General features: G+C 41.6%; 1 protein-coding gene across 1 annotated transcript in view; it reads right to left on the bottom strand.

Annotated features, from left to right (window-relative positions):
• Positions 1-1926: 1926 nt before the first annotated feature.
• Positions 1927-18158, bottom strand: part of Ttc29 (tetratricopeptide repeat domain 29) — a 183190-nt gene continuing 166958 nt past the window's right edge. The window contains exons 12-13 of the mRNA XM_050161518.1: positions 3770-3836; positions 1927-3041 (exon numbers count right to left, since the gene is read on the bottom strand). Of these exons, the coding sequence (XP_050017475.1) occupies positions 3023-3041; positions 3770-3836 (86 nt within the window). The 3' untranslated portion in view covers positions 1927-3022. The remainder of the gene's footprint in view (positions 3042-3769; positions 3837-18158) is intronic.

Raw genomic sequence — 18158 nt, 5'->3', positions numbered from 1 at the left:
GCTTTTCCTTCCTTCCCCCCTCTGTTCCCTCGCCTCTTTCTTACCTTCTCCTTCCCTCTTCTCTTACCCTCTCCCTTTTCCCTTCTTCCTCCCTCTTTCCTTTTCTTTTCTCTCTCTCTTGACTTTGTTTTTAATTCTTTTGAATGTATAGATGTGGAAATTTTGGATCCTATGACAGTTGGATTCAATAACCTCTAACCTATAATAATCCTATAACCTGTTGGGGCCCTGCCATACCATCCCTTGTGGTGCTCTCTTCCAGCCCAGCAGCCACAAACAGGCGGCTTGGCTACTATTTCCTGTATTTTTTTTTAAGTTTTTTCCTTTAATAACTTATTTGTTTTTTTTCATGCGCTTTTGTGTTTGTCCTGCATACATATCTGTGTGAAGGTGTTGGATAAGCTGCCATGTGGGTGCTGGGAACTGAATCTGCATCCTCTGGAAGAACAGCCAGTGTTCTCAACTGCTGAGACATCTTTCCATCCTGTATGGTTTTAGCATTTCTATTTCTTTCTTCTATGAATCATCTTTTAGGGGTTGTCTCTTTCTATTAGGTTGTATTTCTTGTTTTTTCATTTCATCTTTCTTTTTATTAAATTACCTATTATTATAAAATTATAAAAACAAATTATTGTTTGTGTTTTATAAAAACTATCTTCTTGCTGTTGTAACCTCATCTCCCACTCTGTGGCTGGTCTTTTAATTTCATTTTGTTACAATTATTTATGTTATTTATGTCTTTTGAAAGAGGGTCTCACACCATGTAGTCCAGGCTGGCCTGGAACTTCCTGTGTAGAACAGATTGACCTAGTGTCACGAGCCATTTCCCCCCTAAAAATCATTACAGGAACCATCACCCTGGAGAGTCTGCAGGGAACCCCACACCCATAATTATGTTCTATTGACAGAACCTGCCCCACACCCAATTAACTGTTATCTGTTAGCAGAACAGGCCTCACATTCCAGCTATCCAGGGAACCAGGTGTGGCAACTTGTGACTTCTTGGCCTACCTGTCTGAATGTAACCTCTTGGCCTACGTGACTGGGACCACGTGGCGAGATCCCGTGCCCTGCCCACCAACTCCTCATGCAGGGCCTATATAAGCAGCAACCATGATCCTAATAAAGGGGGGCTTTGACAAATCTGCTTGGCCTCCTTCTTCTGTCCTAGCTCATTCCCTTCCACGTAGTACCCCTCCGAGACCCTGGAATAACTGATTGCAGGGTGGGTTACAAACCCCTAGACTGAGTAACCCACCCCAACGCAATCAACAACCTTGGACTTAGAGCCATCTTTTTGCCTGTGTTCCGAGTGCCAGGGTGACAGGTGTGCATCCCTATGCCAACTGTTCTATTTAATGAACTTCTCTAAAGGAGTGACATTTGTGGTACTTGTTAATCCTGTGCCTGGGTTTTTATTATTTATTTATTTATTTATTTTTTTTATTTTGACAGGGTCTTATTATGTAGCACTAGCGGGAACTTCTATGTAGATCTTGCTGGCCTTGAACTCACAGACTGCTTCTACTTCCTGAGTGTTGGCATTAAAGGTGCAAGCTATCACATATGGCTCACCATCATTTCAAAATGCCTTCCTTATTATATGCTAAAGAATTTAATGTTAATTGCTCCCACACCAGCCCTGGGTCTGTCTGTCTGTCTGTCAATTCCTGGATAGCAACCCCTTTTAGAAGGAGCAATCAGGACATTTTTGGAGAAAGAAGACCTGATTTCTCAGGCAGCTCTATGGTCAGTGACTGCGAGCTATGCACTCAACACTTCTTCCTTCCTTCAGGTTCCCTTGTGGTGTCCTGTGAGTGCCATCCGCCTGGGGGAGGGCAAACAGCAAGGGCGGGCCTGGAGAAGGGCTCACACACATTTTTTTAAAAATATTTTATTTATTTATTATGTGTACAATATTCTGTCTGTGTGTCTGCCGGCCAGAAGAGGGCATCAGATCGCATTTCAGATGGTTGTGAGCCACCACGTGGTTGCTGGGAATTGAACTCATGACCTTTGGAAGAGCAGGCAATGCTCTTAACCACTGAGCCATCTCTCCAGCCCCGGGCTCACACATTTTAATTCTAATTTTAGGGTAAGAACCAAAGACCCGGCCCAGGGACTGGGTGCTGTGGAAATTGGCTTACAAGCCACAAGAGCCATTTCCCTTCCGCACATTCCCTAAGCTTTCTGGTGTGGGCAGCGGATCATCTTTCTCATATTGTTGCTGAACCGATCCACTTCTTGGGCTGATAGTAGGCACACCTGAACACCTCTGACCAGTTCCAGGATTAGTCTCTGCTCTGCAATGGCAAAACAGGAAAGGAAGCAGAACTAGAGTAGACCTTGACCGCACTGAAAGGGAATACAGTCTTTATTCTTGATAGTGTACTACTTTGATGGATTCACCTGAGGGGTCCATATGTTTCCAAGGTAACCATTTCAGCTACCTCCTCTCAGTCACAAGCATGCCAGCAAAGGTTCCTGAGATCAAAGGTTTCTCTTACTGTCTCAAATGGACATGTGTATACTCGGTCGTGACCTATCAGCTAAACTTGCCATCAATCCAAGTTTCCACACACCAAGCAAACTGAGCAGTGCTTAGCCACACTGTTGGAGCACACCTTGGACTGGTTAGGACCCTTTGTGCACTGGGGCATTCCCCTGGAATTTTAGCAAATATTATCATATTTATTCAGCATGAATGGTTTCTTTAACTTGGAAATATTTACAATCAGGAATAATTAAAATTTGGTTTTTGGATGCCATGACTTCTTGGGTAAGAGCAGGTAAGAGGATACATTTTAGTTTATTTTATGAGTAACTATTGACCTTCCTAACCAGGTGAGCTGTTCTTCACCTTCCTAAACTTGCATAGTCACTGCAGCACAAAGTCCAATAAAAGCAACTGTAGTTTCCTTTATGATTCTGTATCACTCCTTACATGTGCCTCTCAGATGAAGCCGAAGTCTAAGGCACTCAATTTCTTCTTGCCTTGATGTTGAGTCACTTAAGATCCATTTTATTGATTATCTGGAGATCTGAAATCAAATAAATGATAAGATTAACTTTTGCACTGTGCTTCAAAGTTAAAAACAACTTACTTTCAGAGAAATTTTTGCTTTCTGTCTGTGTTTAAAAACATACGTTGAAGATGAAAATTACTTAAAGTATACAAGATTTGAAAGTGAATCTGGGGTGTTTCGGGACAGTGCATCAGTGTTAGCTCACTGCGACCAGGCGACCAGGTGAGGCGGGTGTCTAGTGTGAGGACTACAACTGTGCTCAGGGACTGGGCAGGTGGCTCAGTGCTTGAGAACACCGTTCAATACCCGGGTTTGGTTCTCAGAATTCACATGGTGGCTCACAGCTGCGTGATATTCCACCTCCAGGGGATCTGATGCCTTTTTCTGGCCTCCTAGGGCATTAGGCATACACATGGTGCAGTACATACATGCAGATGGAAACTTACACTCATAAAGTAAAACAAACAAACAAAAAAGATTATGTTTAGTATCCGAAACAAAATTGGCACTTAGGGCTGGTGAGATGGCTCAGAGGTTAAGAGCATTGCTTGCTCTTCCAAAGGTCCTGAGTTCAATTCCCAGCAACCACATGGTGGCTCACAACCATCTGTAATGAGGTCTGATGCCCTCTTCTGGCCTACAAACATACACACAGACAGAATATTGTATACATAATAAATAAATAAATATTTAAGAAAAGAACAAAATTGGCACTTAGTAGAAAGTTTTTATTTGTTTGGTACCTTTTTACTTCTTCCTGATTATCTGCGTATTGATATATGTTATCCTCTGTGGCTCTTCTAGACTCTCCTAAAGGAAAAAGAAAAAAAAAATTCAAAGCTTTTCTTGAATAGCTTATATTTATTGTGAACTGGTGTTAATTCCATTGAACAAGAGTAAAAACCACCCACCCAAATATTTTTGTTGAATTAGGCAAGTTTTATTTTCTGTCAGACACAGTTATCTCCCTAAAGTGGAGTCTGAGAGAATAGCCCTGCATTAAGGAGAAATGAGTTTTTTATAGCTACAAAACTGCAAGGCTAGGGAGCTTCTTCTACTTCTTCTTTTTTGTTTTTCGAGGCAGGGTTTCTCTGTAGATTTGGAACCTGTCTTGGAACTAGCTCTTGTAGCCCAGGCTAGGCTTGAACTCACAGAGATCTGCCTGCCTCTGCCTGGGGCTAAAGGTTGCACCACCACCGCCCAGCAAGGCTAGGGAGCTTTTAAGGGATTTTGTTTACGTGGGAACTTGGCAGCACATCTCAAAATTATTTGTCAGAACATCTTACCAGGGTGTAAATCAGGCTATAGGGTGTGGAGTATGTTAGATTCCAAAAAATGGGTCAAGACCTGGCCAATCCCAGGTTTTACAGAAAACAGGAAGAAACTTGTTTTGAACTTGTAACAAGATAGCTTCTAATCTTAAGATGGAGTCAGACTGGTCAATCATTGCAAATGTCTTTTCAGGGACTGCAGTCTTTAGCACTTAAATACTAAAGGTGCATGTATCTTAGGGCAGGTTGGGTGGTCCAAAGATGGCCTCAACCATACCTCCCATTCCACATTCCTATAGCATGGCCTTTTCAGTCTCCCACCAAGAAATTCAGTCTCTTTTTCTTCTCTTGAACTATCCTTCAGGGTTTAAAAATCAACAGTCACTTTAGAGGTGGCCATATTATGACTTCCAAGGCTAGCTCAGAAGCTCAGAAGTGAGCATGTGCATGACGTCAAGTCTAGCTCCGAAGCTGAGAAGTCGCCATGTGCATGAATTCCGAGCCTATCTCAGAAGAGGTCTGCAACCTCCCCGCTGGCCCCAATGCTCCAGTTTGTGAGCAAGCCTGTCTTTGACCTTCCAAACGACTTCATTTGTCATCTAAGTATGACTTAAGTCACCCTACTGCTATCTATCCAAATCCTGCCTGAAATTTTAACTCACAGAATTCTGTGATGTGATTAAAATGACACTGGGCAGGCACTGTTGCTTGATGGAGGTGGGTCTTGTATCTTATCTGTTGTTTTCATTGGTTAACTAATAAAGAAAACTGCTTGGCCTGATAGGACAGAAAAATTAGGTAGGCGGAGTAGACAGAACAGAATGCTGGGAGAAAGAAGCTGAGTCAGGCAGTCGCCATGATTCTCCCACCAGAGACAGACGCAGGTTAAGATCTTTCCTGGTAAGCCACACCTCGTGGGGCAACCCACATTATTAGAAATGGGTTAAAGCAAGATGTGAGAGCTAGCTAGTGGAGGCTAAAGCTAATGGGCCAAGCAGTGTTTAAAAGAATACAGTTTCTGTGTAATTATTTTTGGGGCATAAGCTGGCCAGGTGGCTGTGAGCTGGGGCAGCAGGAACACATTACAACAGAGTGGTGCTCCAACGTGATGGACTAAATCCACTTAAAAACCTGAGAGAGCTTTTAGAGCTTTTTAAAAAAAAAGGGAGAGAGAGTTTAACACAGCTTTTGGCTGTTTGTGGGTGGCTTGCTGCAAAGAAATTTTCCTGACTCAGCAGCAGGAAAGAACTGGCTGTTTTAAAATGCCGGCTTTCTGGGCTGTGCCATCATTGCGATCTCTGTCTGGCTCCTGCGGGAGACAGAGCTTTTGAATGGAGCGTTTGGAGTAAAATGCTACGGCTTGCTTGATGGCAATGTGGACTGCTGTGTGCCTGGAACTGTATGTGGCTCAGGGGCACCAAATGGCTGAGGCAGGAGCGGCTCAGCTCTGCCATGCTGAACTGTGCTGGTCTCAGGCAGGAACTACCATAATTACTGTAGTAACAGTGCAATTAAGGTTTAGACTGGCAGTAAAAGGCGGTACCGTATTACCCCTACATGGTGGAAATTAAGTTTTTAAGAAGTGCTTAACATTTTAAGAAATGCTCCTGGATAGTAAAAAAATTACAGATTCACAATAGGACAGATTCAGACCACTAAACGGATCACAATGTTGGATGAGTGTACGTAGGCTTGACAGAGAGGAAAAAAAATATAGAGAGAATAAAGTTAATGCCCTTAAAAAAAAGGGTAAAGTCTTAAAGGGACAGAATAAAGTGATAGAGTAAAAATAAGCCATGTAAAAATGGAAAACTCACAGAGAGTCTGGATTCTTTGTATTATTGTGTTTTCTTTAAAAATTTTGACTGTGAAGGAGCTAAGTACAGAGAGACATTTCATTATATGGGCTGCCAAGTGGAACCAGAACAAATATCATGAGGGTATGACTTCAGAATTTGGGTCTAAGGATATGATGTTTTGGGAAGGGTCTTCTTTTGTTTTCACAGAGGATGAGACCCTCTGGATTGTGTCTATCCCAATATGGTATGATAGACCACGCCCTCCTGAAAGGTTGCTGTGAACACCCTCAAAAAATTACTTCACTCAACTGCCAACTGAGATGAAACTAGCACATAGGTTATACCATGAAAGACCTAAATAACAGTGCCCCATTCAGCAGGAAGCAGTTTGGAGAGAAAAAACTGCGCCCATGTTCCCAAATATTGTTTATAAACGTTCTTTTACATTTAAAGGGGGATATGATATAGATATGAATAATTTGTATTGGTGTGGATTTTAAGGTCAATTTTGTTATATGTATATGTATTTCTGATCTTGATTAAGGTATTGTGATTGTGTAGTTCATTTAAAAATGTAATGTATAATTAGGAAATATAGGTTGCTAATGGATAATCATGGATAATAGTAAAGCTTGTAGTCATGTTAGTTAGATTTTCTAGATATATAGAGATATATTTCAGTTAGACAGGCATTCTTCATATCTTTCAAAGACTGCAGAATATGGTATTTAAATGTTTTAATAAATTAGGGTTTTTCATGACAATGAGACTCATCTGCTCCTGGCAGCACCAGCTACTTCAAGAGGAAGATGGGCATCGAAGAGGATCCTTATGGACTTTGATAGCCATTTGGGCAAGAAACTGTTCTTGCCTGGACTATTACATAAACTGGACACAAAGAACCCACAGAGAAAGGACTGCTGAACTTGCCTAAAGGTGAGATGGTCTTTGGGGTTCCTGACTCATGAAAGAGTCTACAAGACATTCTGCAGGACACAGCAGATAGTGACTGACTGTCTTTGAAATTTCCTGCTTTATGGAAATGTCTGCTGGAAACTAGGGGCCTGTAGGCCAAAGATGCATGCCCCAACGGTAAAGAGGGAATTTGGGTGACTGTCCAGGCAGCGAGATTTCTCTGTCATTTCTAAAGTTTTCTTATTTCTTGTTTACTTAGGTAGTATTATATCCTTCTGGAGTCTTTGATGGAGTTGAAGAATGGATAGTTATAGTTTTCCTTAGTTATAATAAAAGATAAAGTAGATATAAATATTGTAACTGTAATTCTTACTTGATAACTGTTTTGTTATATGTAATTTTACTATGCTAAAGTTAAAGCCTTTCTTTTTTGATTAAACAGAAAAAGGGGAAATGATGGAGGTGGGTCTTGTATCTTATCTGTTGCTTTCATTGGTTATCTAATAAAGAAAACTGCTTGGCCTGATAGGACAGAAAATTAGGTAGGCTGAGTAGACAGAACAGAATGCTAAGAGAAAGAAGCTGAGTCAGGCAGTCACCATGATTCTCCCATCCGAGACAGATGCAGGTTAAGATCTTTCCTGGTAAGCCACACCTCATGGGGCAACCCACATTATTAGAAATGGGTTAAAGCAAGGTGTGAGAGCTCGCTAGTAAGAGGCTAAAGCTAATGGGCCAAGCAGTGTTTAAAACAATACAGTTTCCATGTAATTATTTCAGGTAAAGCTAGCTGGGTGGTGGGACACAGCCCCGCTGCTCATATTGCAACAGCTGCTGGTAAGCTGGACTGTTAAAATGGTATACAGAAACCGTGCTAATTTAGATGTAGTATAAATTACCCAAATAATGATTCAAATGTGACAAGTCTGTCTGCTTATATCGATCTACTATGTAACTTTCACATTCTCTCTTTTGCTTTTGACTTGAGCTCATCCTTGCCAGTGGCAGTTTTTAGGTGGCCTCATTTCCTGTGTTCTATATTTGAATATGGGAGATACAAAACTTGGTATACTATTAGCACCACACTCTCTCTCACCCTGTTTCCTGAAATTCCTTTCGTGTTTCTGCTTGGAGAGTCCAGAAGCCCTTTTTTTTTTTAAAAAAAAAATATTTATTTATTATTTATTATGCATACAATATTCTGTCTGTGTGTATGCCTGAAGGCCAGAAGAGGGCACCAGACCTCTTTACAGATGGTTGTGAGCCACCATGTGGTTGCTGGGAATTGAACTCCAGACCTTTGGAAGAGCAGGCAATGCTCTTAACCACTGAGCCATCTCTCCAGCCCCCCCAGAAGCCCTTTTTGTCCCCTTTTCTTGCTACTGGCTCTGGAGATGGATACAAATGCACGTGGACTGCCATTCCTGTAGATCATTGTCCTTTCTCTTCCCTTTCTTCACACTCTTGCCAGATTATACAAACAGCCATTCATGCTCAGTGCTCTCCAACTCGAAGTAGTATGTTTGTTCTCAGTGTGAATTATCCCACTTTGGGTGGGAATCCGGAAAGCTCCTGATCACTTCGCTCTTGCCATACACTCCTTACTCAGCCGTCAATTTCCTGGGTCATATGTACAACTGACTATTATCAGTTAGTGCAATCCCTTCCCAGTCTCAATTTCCTACATCATCGACTTAGCTGCCATCTTTTTCTTTCTTTCTCTGATACCCTAACCCCCGCAATCCTTCTGTTCTGCCTGTAGCCCCGCCACCTTGTCATTGTTCCTTGGCGTTTACCATCTTCTTCCCTTTTTCCTACACTTTAAACTTTAAGGCCACCCCCTTGAACTCCTTAGCTCTTCCCTGGTGTGACATGTCATATACCTGACAGATCTTCATCACTAGTCAAATCAAGTTCCCGTCTGTTCCATTCCATTAATCTATAGCTCCATTCAACTGGAGAAAGCATGCAGCCGGGCAGACAAAGCTCGCGTTAAGTCTATGGGCACAAGCAGTGGCAGCATTGTTCATACTTTCCTTTAAACACTCATAGTTTGTTTAGTCGTTGTCTCTATTAGATGGCTTTTTAGCTGCTGCATTTCCTCAGCCTTCCACTTGATATTTATTCTCATCCAGTGACTTTGTTTCCAGTTTCCTATTGGAAATGAATAACGCTAGGAAGGACATTCTACAGATTGTGTTGCAAGAGTGATGCCCGCATGCCTGCTGCACTCCTCCTGCTACTGTAGAGGAGCCGCTTGCACTCCTTCCCTACATCTTTTCACTTCTTGTGCACACAAAACACCACTCCCGCAATCGCTTCTGCTTTTCATTTAGTAGGCTATTTGGTACATGTTCCAGCGCCTGTTTAGCAGCAACTTTTGGGTTTCCTTTGTCTGACAACTTAAGAGAGGCTGCAGTTTTCCATGGGTAAAGGCAGGAAGGGGAGGTGACTGTAGTCAGGAAGCAGAGTAGACAGGAAGTGGAGCTGGGCTAAAAAACCTTAAGGCCCACCCTTAGTGACTCACTTTCCCCAGCAGGGCTCCTCCTCCTAAAGACTCCATAGTCTTTCTAAACAGCACAGCTAAGCCACGGGAAAAAGTGCTCAGACTTTACACTCCGATCACAATGCATTGCTTTGTAGTAGATCTTTCTGTGCATCTGCCATTTAACAGAGTTTATGTCTCTAGGTTCCCAGGGACAGACATGCACAGAGTTATATGTACTACAAATGAGACCAGTGTTAGTCATTGGGCATAGCTTCTCTTTGCCTTTCTCCCTTTCCTCAGTCTCATTCATTCATTCATTCATTCATTGTTTGTTTAAATGACTTAGCCTTAGCTGTCCTAGGACTGGCCTTGAACTTGATCCTCTGGTCTCTGCCTCCCAGCCCACCTTTTCCTCAGTCTGGAATGTGAAGTAGTCACTCTGTCATTCAGATTCTGTCTTCCAAGGACTGATAAGACTTAAGTTCTTGGCTGTAGGAGGGGTGGCTTTGTTCACCTATAGGACATTTGGAAATTTCTGGAGATGTTTTTCTTGTTGTAACTGATAGGAGGAGGTGCTATTGGAATTTAGCAAAAAAAAAAAAAAAAAAAAAAAAAAAAAAAAAAAAAAAAAAAAAAAAAAAAAAAAAAAAAAAAAAAAAAAAAAAAAAAAAAAAAAAAAAAAAAAAAGGATCTGATGTGTTTTCCTCAGTGTCCAGCGAGACACAGGACAGGCAAACCCTAAAGTTGAGAAACCTTGCCCCAGAAGGGGGTGGGGTCCAGAGAGCAATAAGACAGAAAATCACCACCTCCAGTTGTGTAAGGAATGCTTGTGAAGTGTGCTCACGGCAAGGGAGAAATGCGTGCCCACATTCTTAAGCCACCGTGCTTGTCTAGGCTTTCTATGGTAGGAGCAGAGCCGTTCTCATAATAATGCCCTGCTATTCTCACTGTGACCTCTGGCTGCACCCCTTGAACTCTCTTATGTATTCTAGGCTGGTCTTTAACTCAGAGATCTGCCTGCCTCTGTCTCCCAAGGGCTGGGATTAAAGGTGTGTACCACTATGCCTGGCTGCCTTGTTTTAGATAAGAACCCTTTGTGACTTTTCAGTTAAATGTTTTCACTGAATATATGGAAATACCCTAGTATCCTTAGACAGGGTTACAAGCAATGTGAGCTCCACAGAACTGGGGACTCCTGGCCCCATCACTGCCAAAGCATTCAATTTCATTTCTGATCTAGGACTATTCTCAAATTTGCTTTGTAGTCAAAGATAGCCTTATATTTCTGATTCCCTGCCTGAACCTCCCAAGTGCTGGGATTGCAGACATGTAACACCACAATGGATGGGTTTATGTGGTGCTGGGAACTGAACCCAGGACTTGGTGTATTCTAAGCAAGCACTCTACCGACTGAGCTACATCTTCTGCGCATGGTTTTTGCTTTGGTGTCTTAGATTCATCATTCCTTTTAGTGTGGTGAATGAAACTGTGAGGTAGACTACAGAAGTCTTCCTTGGATTTGTCAAGTTTGGTTATAGTCACTTCCCTCTGCTGAAGAAAGGTGATGTTTATTCTGGAATATTGTCCATGAAGACTCTCGGAGACTAGCTACATATGTAGCTAATATTCTATTCCAGCTCTAGTGGAATGCAAAGATGTTCCATGCTGTCTGTGCTAAGAAGTCTTGGTGATGGCTAATTCACGGTTGGGAACCCTTCCCTTTCAAGTGTTCTGATCCTCTGTTGAAGTCACTTGAAGCCAGGTGAGCACCACAGGTCTGGTGACTCCATCTTTGCTGGGGCACTCATTTTTGCTCCTCGTCTAGGTTTTGGACTATGGGTCTGACTTAGGGTAGGATTTGAAATGTTTCATTTGCAGGGCTTCAAAGCGGGAAGACCGAACCGATAGTCAACAGAGAGCTCAGGTGTAACATTCGTTCCTGTCCTCTTCCATGTCTGCAGAAATGAGCATCTTTCTTTTGCTAACAGTAAAGACATCCTTAGACTGCAGATCTTTCAAGTGGGCAGTGGGAAGACATGATTCATCCTGTCGTCTGGTTTACCCCGCGACAGAGCAAGCCACCCAGTGTCGAATGGCCATCATCTTTCTCATCCCTTTGTTTGAAAGCAACGCTGTATAATCCTCATGAAGCGCGGTGTGGGGTGTAAATGTGCTCTTGAGGATCTGTCCTGTAGATCAGTTTGGACTGAAACGGAACAGACACTCTCTGGCAGTTTGGTGACTAGATAAGTGAATGAATTTTTAAAATTTTGTCATGCAAAACATTTTAGTGGCCATATCTTAGAAAAGGGTAAATCATAACTCACACGTAAAGGTTATGCCAGGGTTTATAGACTAGACCCCTGGTAATGGATTCAACCTTTCCACAACAAATCAAAAGTATTGTTGTGTGCTCACATGAATATACAGTGGTCATTACCTTAAATTTAAAACGTAGCCAAAGCAGCAGACCCAAAGAGCAGGGTGTGAAGGCTGCACTGGACCAGTGTGCTCTGCAGAGAATTTCTTCATGTGGGCTTTGCCTGGCTGAAATATGCGCTGCAGTTCAAAGCTAAAGGGATTACTTTTGAACAGTCACTGCAGAGGTTGATTACATTCGTCTATCATATTTAGCTGGACCCTGCAGGCTATTATTCCATTAGCTGTGCTGGCCCTGCCATTGTCAAAACGTTGATCACCTAATGTTAAAAGACCATGCTTTCTGTTGACCTTATCAAAATGCTTCAAAAAATTGTTAAAAAAAATAAAACTTCGATTATGCATTATGAAGTTGATTAAGGACAGATACCATGAATAAAATGGTCCTATTTTCTGGAGGGCCTTAGAATTCTGTCAGTGTTGAAGATGAGATTGTGTGTGTGTGTGTGTGTGTGTGTGTGTGTGTGTCTTTCAACACATTTTATTTAAAACCACATACTTAATTTCAGGAGAAATGGCACCTCCATTTCACTAATATAGTAATGTCTTGAAAATAGATTTCTCAGGAAAGGGGTCCATTTCTTTCCAAGCATGCGTTTCAATCACACCAGATTAACACAGAGAGAATAAGCATCACACCGGTGGCAACAGCGTGCCTAAGATGCTCTGACCCCAGCATGGCTTCACAACGTGATTTTCCTGGAGAACAGACTTGCTTTGTTGAGAAATACATACAGAAAATGAAAATTTGCCACTCACATTTGGTAACCAGAAAATCCTTTCTAGTAAACGTATAGATATTGAGAAGTAGGGTTTTTTTTTTTTTTTTTACTTAAAATAACATACATACAATTTCATTAGAATAACATTACAAAAACTGTCTCCTAGGAACAAAGATGGCTGAGAAACCAGCCCCCGCACAGCAATGCCTTTAATTATGGTCTTGGAAATGGTGCTGGCTTGGCACACTCGCAGGTGCTCTCTGGCATGGTCTCCCTTACCTGATGGTGTGTGAAACGGCTGGACAGGGATACAGGCTGTGATCCTGGAACACAGCCAGGTGCTAATTTTGGCCCCTTGGCACTGTTTGCCTCTCAACAGAACTTCTCAGTTTGTGGAAATTACAAATATTTCTTCTTGCTTGAGTTTAGCTTCTGACTTGACTTTCACAGTAGAGGAGTGGCAGTCAGTCAGAAAGAAAGAGATGGTGTGCCCATGTGGGCTCTGGTGTCCCTTTGATGAAGCGTTAGTAGGCGATAAAGACAGGGCTTCCTAAGGATATCAAAGGCCTTTGGTATAAACCAAAGAAAGCTGCCATCCCATTGTGACTCCTAGGGCTAAGATTTAGAAAGAGGATTACCTGATAGAAACAGAGCTGAGCAGAAGTAGAGAAGTTGGAATAATAGAAATCAGATTTCCCTCTATCTAGAGTCCCCTCCCCTAAAAAACAAAAACAAACCCAGCATCTGAATAAGATGTAGAACCTATGAGTTTTGAACATTGGTATCAAGAACAAAATTCGTGGTCACCCAAGGATGGAGAACCAGCAGCGCGAGCCTTAGTTATCTTGGATTCTTTCTTTGATTAAGTTGTCAGGCTTCAGACTGAGGGGCTGGAAACCCAGGAGCCCATCACAGTCCCTGAGTTGAAGGCATAAATGGTCTGGAGAGTCTAGGGATATCCAGCCAACCAGAGCTTACAACGAGGGCTCCAGTGGACTGAAGGTCTGTGTCCCCAGGATGTCTAAGATGAAGCCTATTCACGATGAAGGACCTAGTGGTGTGGCCTTTGGAAGGCGATTAGATCATGAGGGTGGAACCTCAAGGCTAGATGAGTACACTTGTCACTAAAGACAGGAGGCAGATGTGAAGTTACAGAGAGAGTCCCTTTGCAAAGCCGTGAAGGATGCTCAGCAGAAACCGACAATGCTATCACTCTGACCTCAGGCTTCCTAAGTTTCAAACTGCAAGAATAAGTTTATTATATTATGTTATATTATATTTTCTTTATTATATTATATTACATGCTGATGAGACTAAGGCCGTCGGTAACAGAGCAGGCCAAACAGACTGAAAGAAGGCTATAAGTGAGCAAAGAGCCAGAGATGAGAAGGCTGGAGATCTGGACAGGTAAATTAAACCTCAAGTATTTACACAAGTACATATCAGGGTCTTTAGTCTAAAGAAAACACCGTGTGGACTCAAAATAAAGTGCACAGTGTCTACAGAAAGCTGCGATTTTTATCTGCTATCGACAGCCATTTCAGGATACTTCCTGTTGCACAGGATGTTGAGTCTCGCCTGATTGTGGATAAGAGTTAGCCCAACACTACACCACACTCTGACCCTACCCTCTATAACAGATCATAAAAGTAAGCTCTTTAAGACCAAACTGCTTCCGGGTTACTTTACTGCATATCAGATCAAAGCTTAAAAATATTTATGGGAATGGAAAACTACATAGCAACAAAAAGGTTCAAGTTTGTAATGTCTGATATCCAGAAAAAATTTACAAGATATACAGATTAAAAAGTATAATGAAGAGAAAAATCAATTATTCAAATTGACACAGTCTTTAGGATTAAAATGGTTACTATAATTATATTCTAAACATTTAGATTGCTTAAAAATACAAAATGCATAAAAAGAAAATAATGAACATTAAGACAGATTGGTAGAAACTGCTAAAATTTAAAATAATAACTTACTTTATAAACCGTAGGACAAATTCAAACAGCCTAATAGAGCTGCCGGGGATGTCTGTCTGTCCAGGGGGATTCACTTTGTGATCCACGGTAGCTCCCTAACACACAGAGGGTACGGCCCCCATATCAGTGCCAGGAATGGGTGGGTGGCATGTGAGCATGGGTTTGCTGAGCAAAAGGATGGCACGTATGCCCAAGCAGGATGGAGTGGGGTAGCACCACACGTCACCCTGTCACTCAGAAGACTGCGAAGTCAGAGAATTCTTTATGCTGAAGTTTTTTTCTTTTAGCATTTTTAAATGGTGATTGACCACTGGCAACCGAAACAACACAAGACAGTAAGTACTGTACACACACTGTTGGAATTTGGGGAGGAGATGGAGGAATAATCAAAAAATAATGACTGAAAAATTTTCAAAATAGATGAACTTCATAAATACACAGTTCTAAGAAGGACACCAGCTGGGCGGTGCTGGCTCATACCTTTCTTTAATCGCAGCTCTTGGGAAGCAGAGGCAGGCAGATTTCTGGGGTTTCGAGTGTGAGGCCAGCCTGGTCTGGTCTGGTAAGTGAGTTCAAGGACAGCTAGAAAACCTGTCTCAAAAAAAAGTCACCAAAAATAAAAAAGAGAAAGAAAAGGTATAAAGAAAAAGAAAAGCCTTGTGTATCTTATCTTAGAATTCTATCTCTAGTGAGACAAGGTCTCCTGAGTAAACTGGAAGCGTGTGGGTCGTGAAGAGAGTGTAGACAGGGACAGCAGAGGACGGGAGAGGAGTAGAGAAAAATGCATAGCACAGTAAAAACAATACAAAATTTAAAATAAAAAATAAGAGAGAACCCTATCCCTAGTAAAAACAATAATCTTGCAAACAGTCCTTTCAGACAGACAACAGCTGAAGCGATCCATCACAGCAGACCTGCTGGACCAAGACAATCTTGGTCTTGGCACAGAACTGATGAGGAGCAGAAATTCCGAGTATAGGAAAAATTATAAAAGGAGTTAAAACATATTAAATAATAACAATAGGAGCTGGGGAAATGGGTCAGTTGGTAAAGCGCAATTCAACCGCCAGGGGCCTATACTGGGTGCCCAGGACCTATATAAAAAGCTGTGTTTAGCATTGTGTCCCTACAATCCAGTGATGGCGAGGCTCAGACAGGTGGACTTTGGCATCCCCTGATCAGCCACTCTTACCGAATGTGAGAACTCTTAAGTTCATACACCTAGTATGGAATCAAATATTACTAGGCACGTTTATGTTTTTTTCTTGTTTCTTTGTGAAATACCAACGGTGGAAGACACATAGACTCCACAGCTGTGTTCTTTCACAGGTTGGCTGTTTCAAAACAGAGAATTGTTTAGGAGAGTTTTCCTAAAAGCTACTAATTTGAGTTCTGAATGATTAAGACACATTAGCTTTACACAGCCTGCAAGTTTGGAAACAAGCGTGCATCTGAAACCATTGGCACAATCTATGCATACGCACATCTATTGACTAGATGCTATCTTAATTGAATAACCCAGAGATGTAAAAAAAAAATGAAGCTTTGTAAAAACTGAATATCCCAATAGGCAGCAAGATTTTCCAAGAAAAGCTACTATATATATAATTTCTAGTACAAGCACCATAAGCCAAGTAAATATGGATCTCAGCAGTGGCAAAACAGTTCTTGAAAATGTTGTTTCTTTTGAAAAATGAAACAATTTCTCTACCAAAACACAGTCAAACTCTTATAGATTCCTCTTTATTTTTACTTATAAGAGCAAATGAGTCTGTTTAAAGCAATGCCCATGATAAATTAAATTGTAAAGTAAACCCATTGTCCAGGCAATACATATTATCTGCCCTCTAAAGTGTGGCCTCCAAACAGGTGACCTCATGTTATCATTTTATCTGGAGCTTTTCAGCTGCAGAGTTTCAGACCCGGGGATGTTGCTCAGTTGACATAGTGCTTGCCAGGCATGCATGAAGCTCTGAGCCTCTTTTCCACCCAATAGTCACAGCACGGAGGACTTTTCCACCCAATAGTCACAGTCTCGGCACTAAGGAGGTGGTGTCAAAAGGAACAGAAGTTGAAAGTCATCCACACACAAAATTATTTTTTTTTAGATGTAGCGAATCAGTACAGAATCCTAAGAGAGTGGTTGGCTCATACATGTTTGAGAATCATTATTTTACACACATTTGCTCTAATTTATGTCCAACTGCTTAATATTGGGGTAGAATGACATTCTCAGGAAAAGGAACAAGAGTCGTTGTAGAAGTCCCAGGATGCTTTGAGAATCTAAGTGAAAATGAAATGTGTTTTCCTGGGTCTAGGATGTATCTTGTTCTAGGAATGTGGTTAGCATTTCATTTAAACCTCTCGGTCTGTGCAGGGTTTGCTTGTTTACAGACAAGGAGCTTGGGAGACCAATGATAAGACTAACTTGCTCAAGTTTCACATCAAAGATGATAAAAGGATTGTGGGAGAGTCAAAACTATGCATGCAGCCATTATTCATCTTACACCAATGCAGTCTCCAGAGGGAAGGGAGTAACCACTTAGGTGAGTTGGGTTTATCCAGATTGATTGATGGGACTTTGTGGCAGGAAGAGCTGCCAACAGCTTCTTCAGTCCTTAATTGTCCATCTGTTAATTGTTTAATTTCTTGTGTTTTAGAGACTAATAAATCACTATGGCAACAACAATAGCCAGGTACTCAAGGTACCTCCTTCAAAACTATCAATCTACAATACTGGCCAGTTGAGTTTGGGAGACACTTAATCCTGGGGTTGTGGCATGAAATTTGCCTTTATTTCATCTATTTTAACTCAGATCCTGATAGATTCAGCGTCATGAAGTCAGAAAAGGAGGGGATGTGGCAATTTATTCATGCTTTTCATTGGAGCTCCACTGCAGACATGAAATTTCTCTAAAAATGCAAATCAGTTGGTGCACACAAGTGTGCCTCACCAGCTGAAGCACGCAGAGAGATGGGTTGTCCCAGGGCTAATGTTTTTATGCTCTGCGATTGAATAAATCGATTCACTTATTACAGCATCTTCACCTAAATTTTTAGCTTTAAGCCCTAGATGAATGTGTCTAGGGGTAGTCCGGGGCTTTTCTCTAACACTCAGAAATGAATTACACCTGTTAATTTGGCTTTGAATCCTAGCTATGTCAAAATGAATATCATAAACAAGTGTTGAAGAAATCAATCTAGATCTGTTCCGTATCAGAATGATCAGGAAAGGATTTAGCAAAGACTCTGAGATGTAAAGCACTAATGTTCACTCTGAGCCCTTATGTAATAGGACTTTGACATGCTCAGAGCAAAGCCGACGGAAATGATTTCTGAAGGCAGAAGTGGTGTGCTTCTGTTGTGTTGACGAGAACTCCCCCGAAGGCCCGCCTACACAAGGCATCACTGTGAACATGCAGCTGTGGAAAGACCTTGCTTTTCCTTCCAGCAGTCTTCTTCCTTCCTGGGCATCATGTCACAGAGTTTTCTTATGTTACACAAAGCAGTAAT

Source organism: Alexandromys fortis, unplaced genomic scaffold, assembly GCF_014885135.2.
Source record: "Alexandromys fortis isolate MF-2015 unplaced genomic scaffold, M_Fortis_MF-2015_v1.1 scaffold_127, whole genome shotgun sequence".
NCBI lineage: Eukaryota > Metazoa > Chordata > Mammalia > Rodentia > Cricetidae > Alexandromys > Alexandromys fortis.
This window is presented reverse-complemented; position numbering and strand designations above follow the sequence as displayed.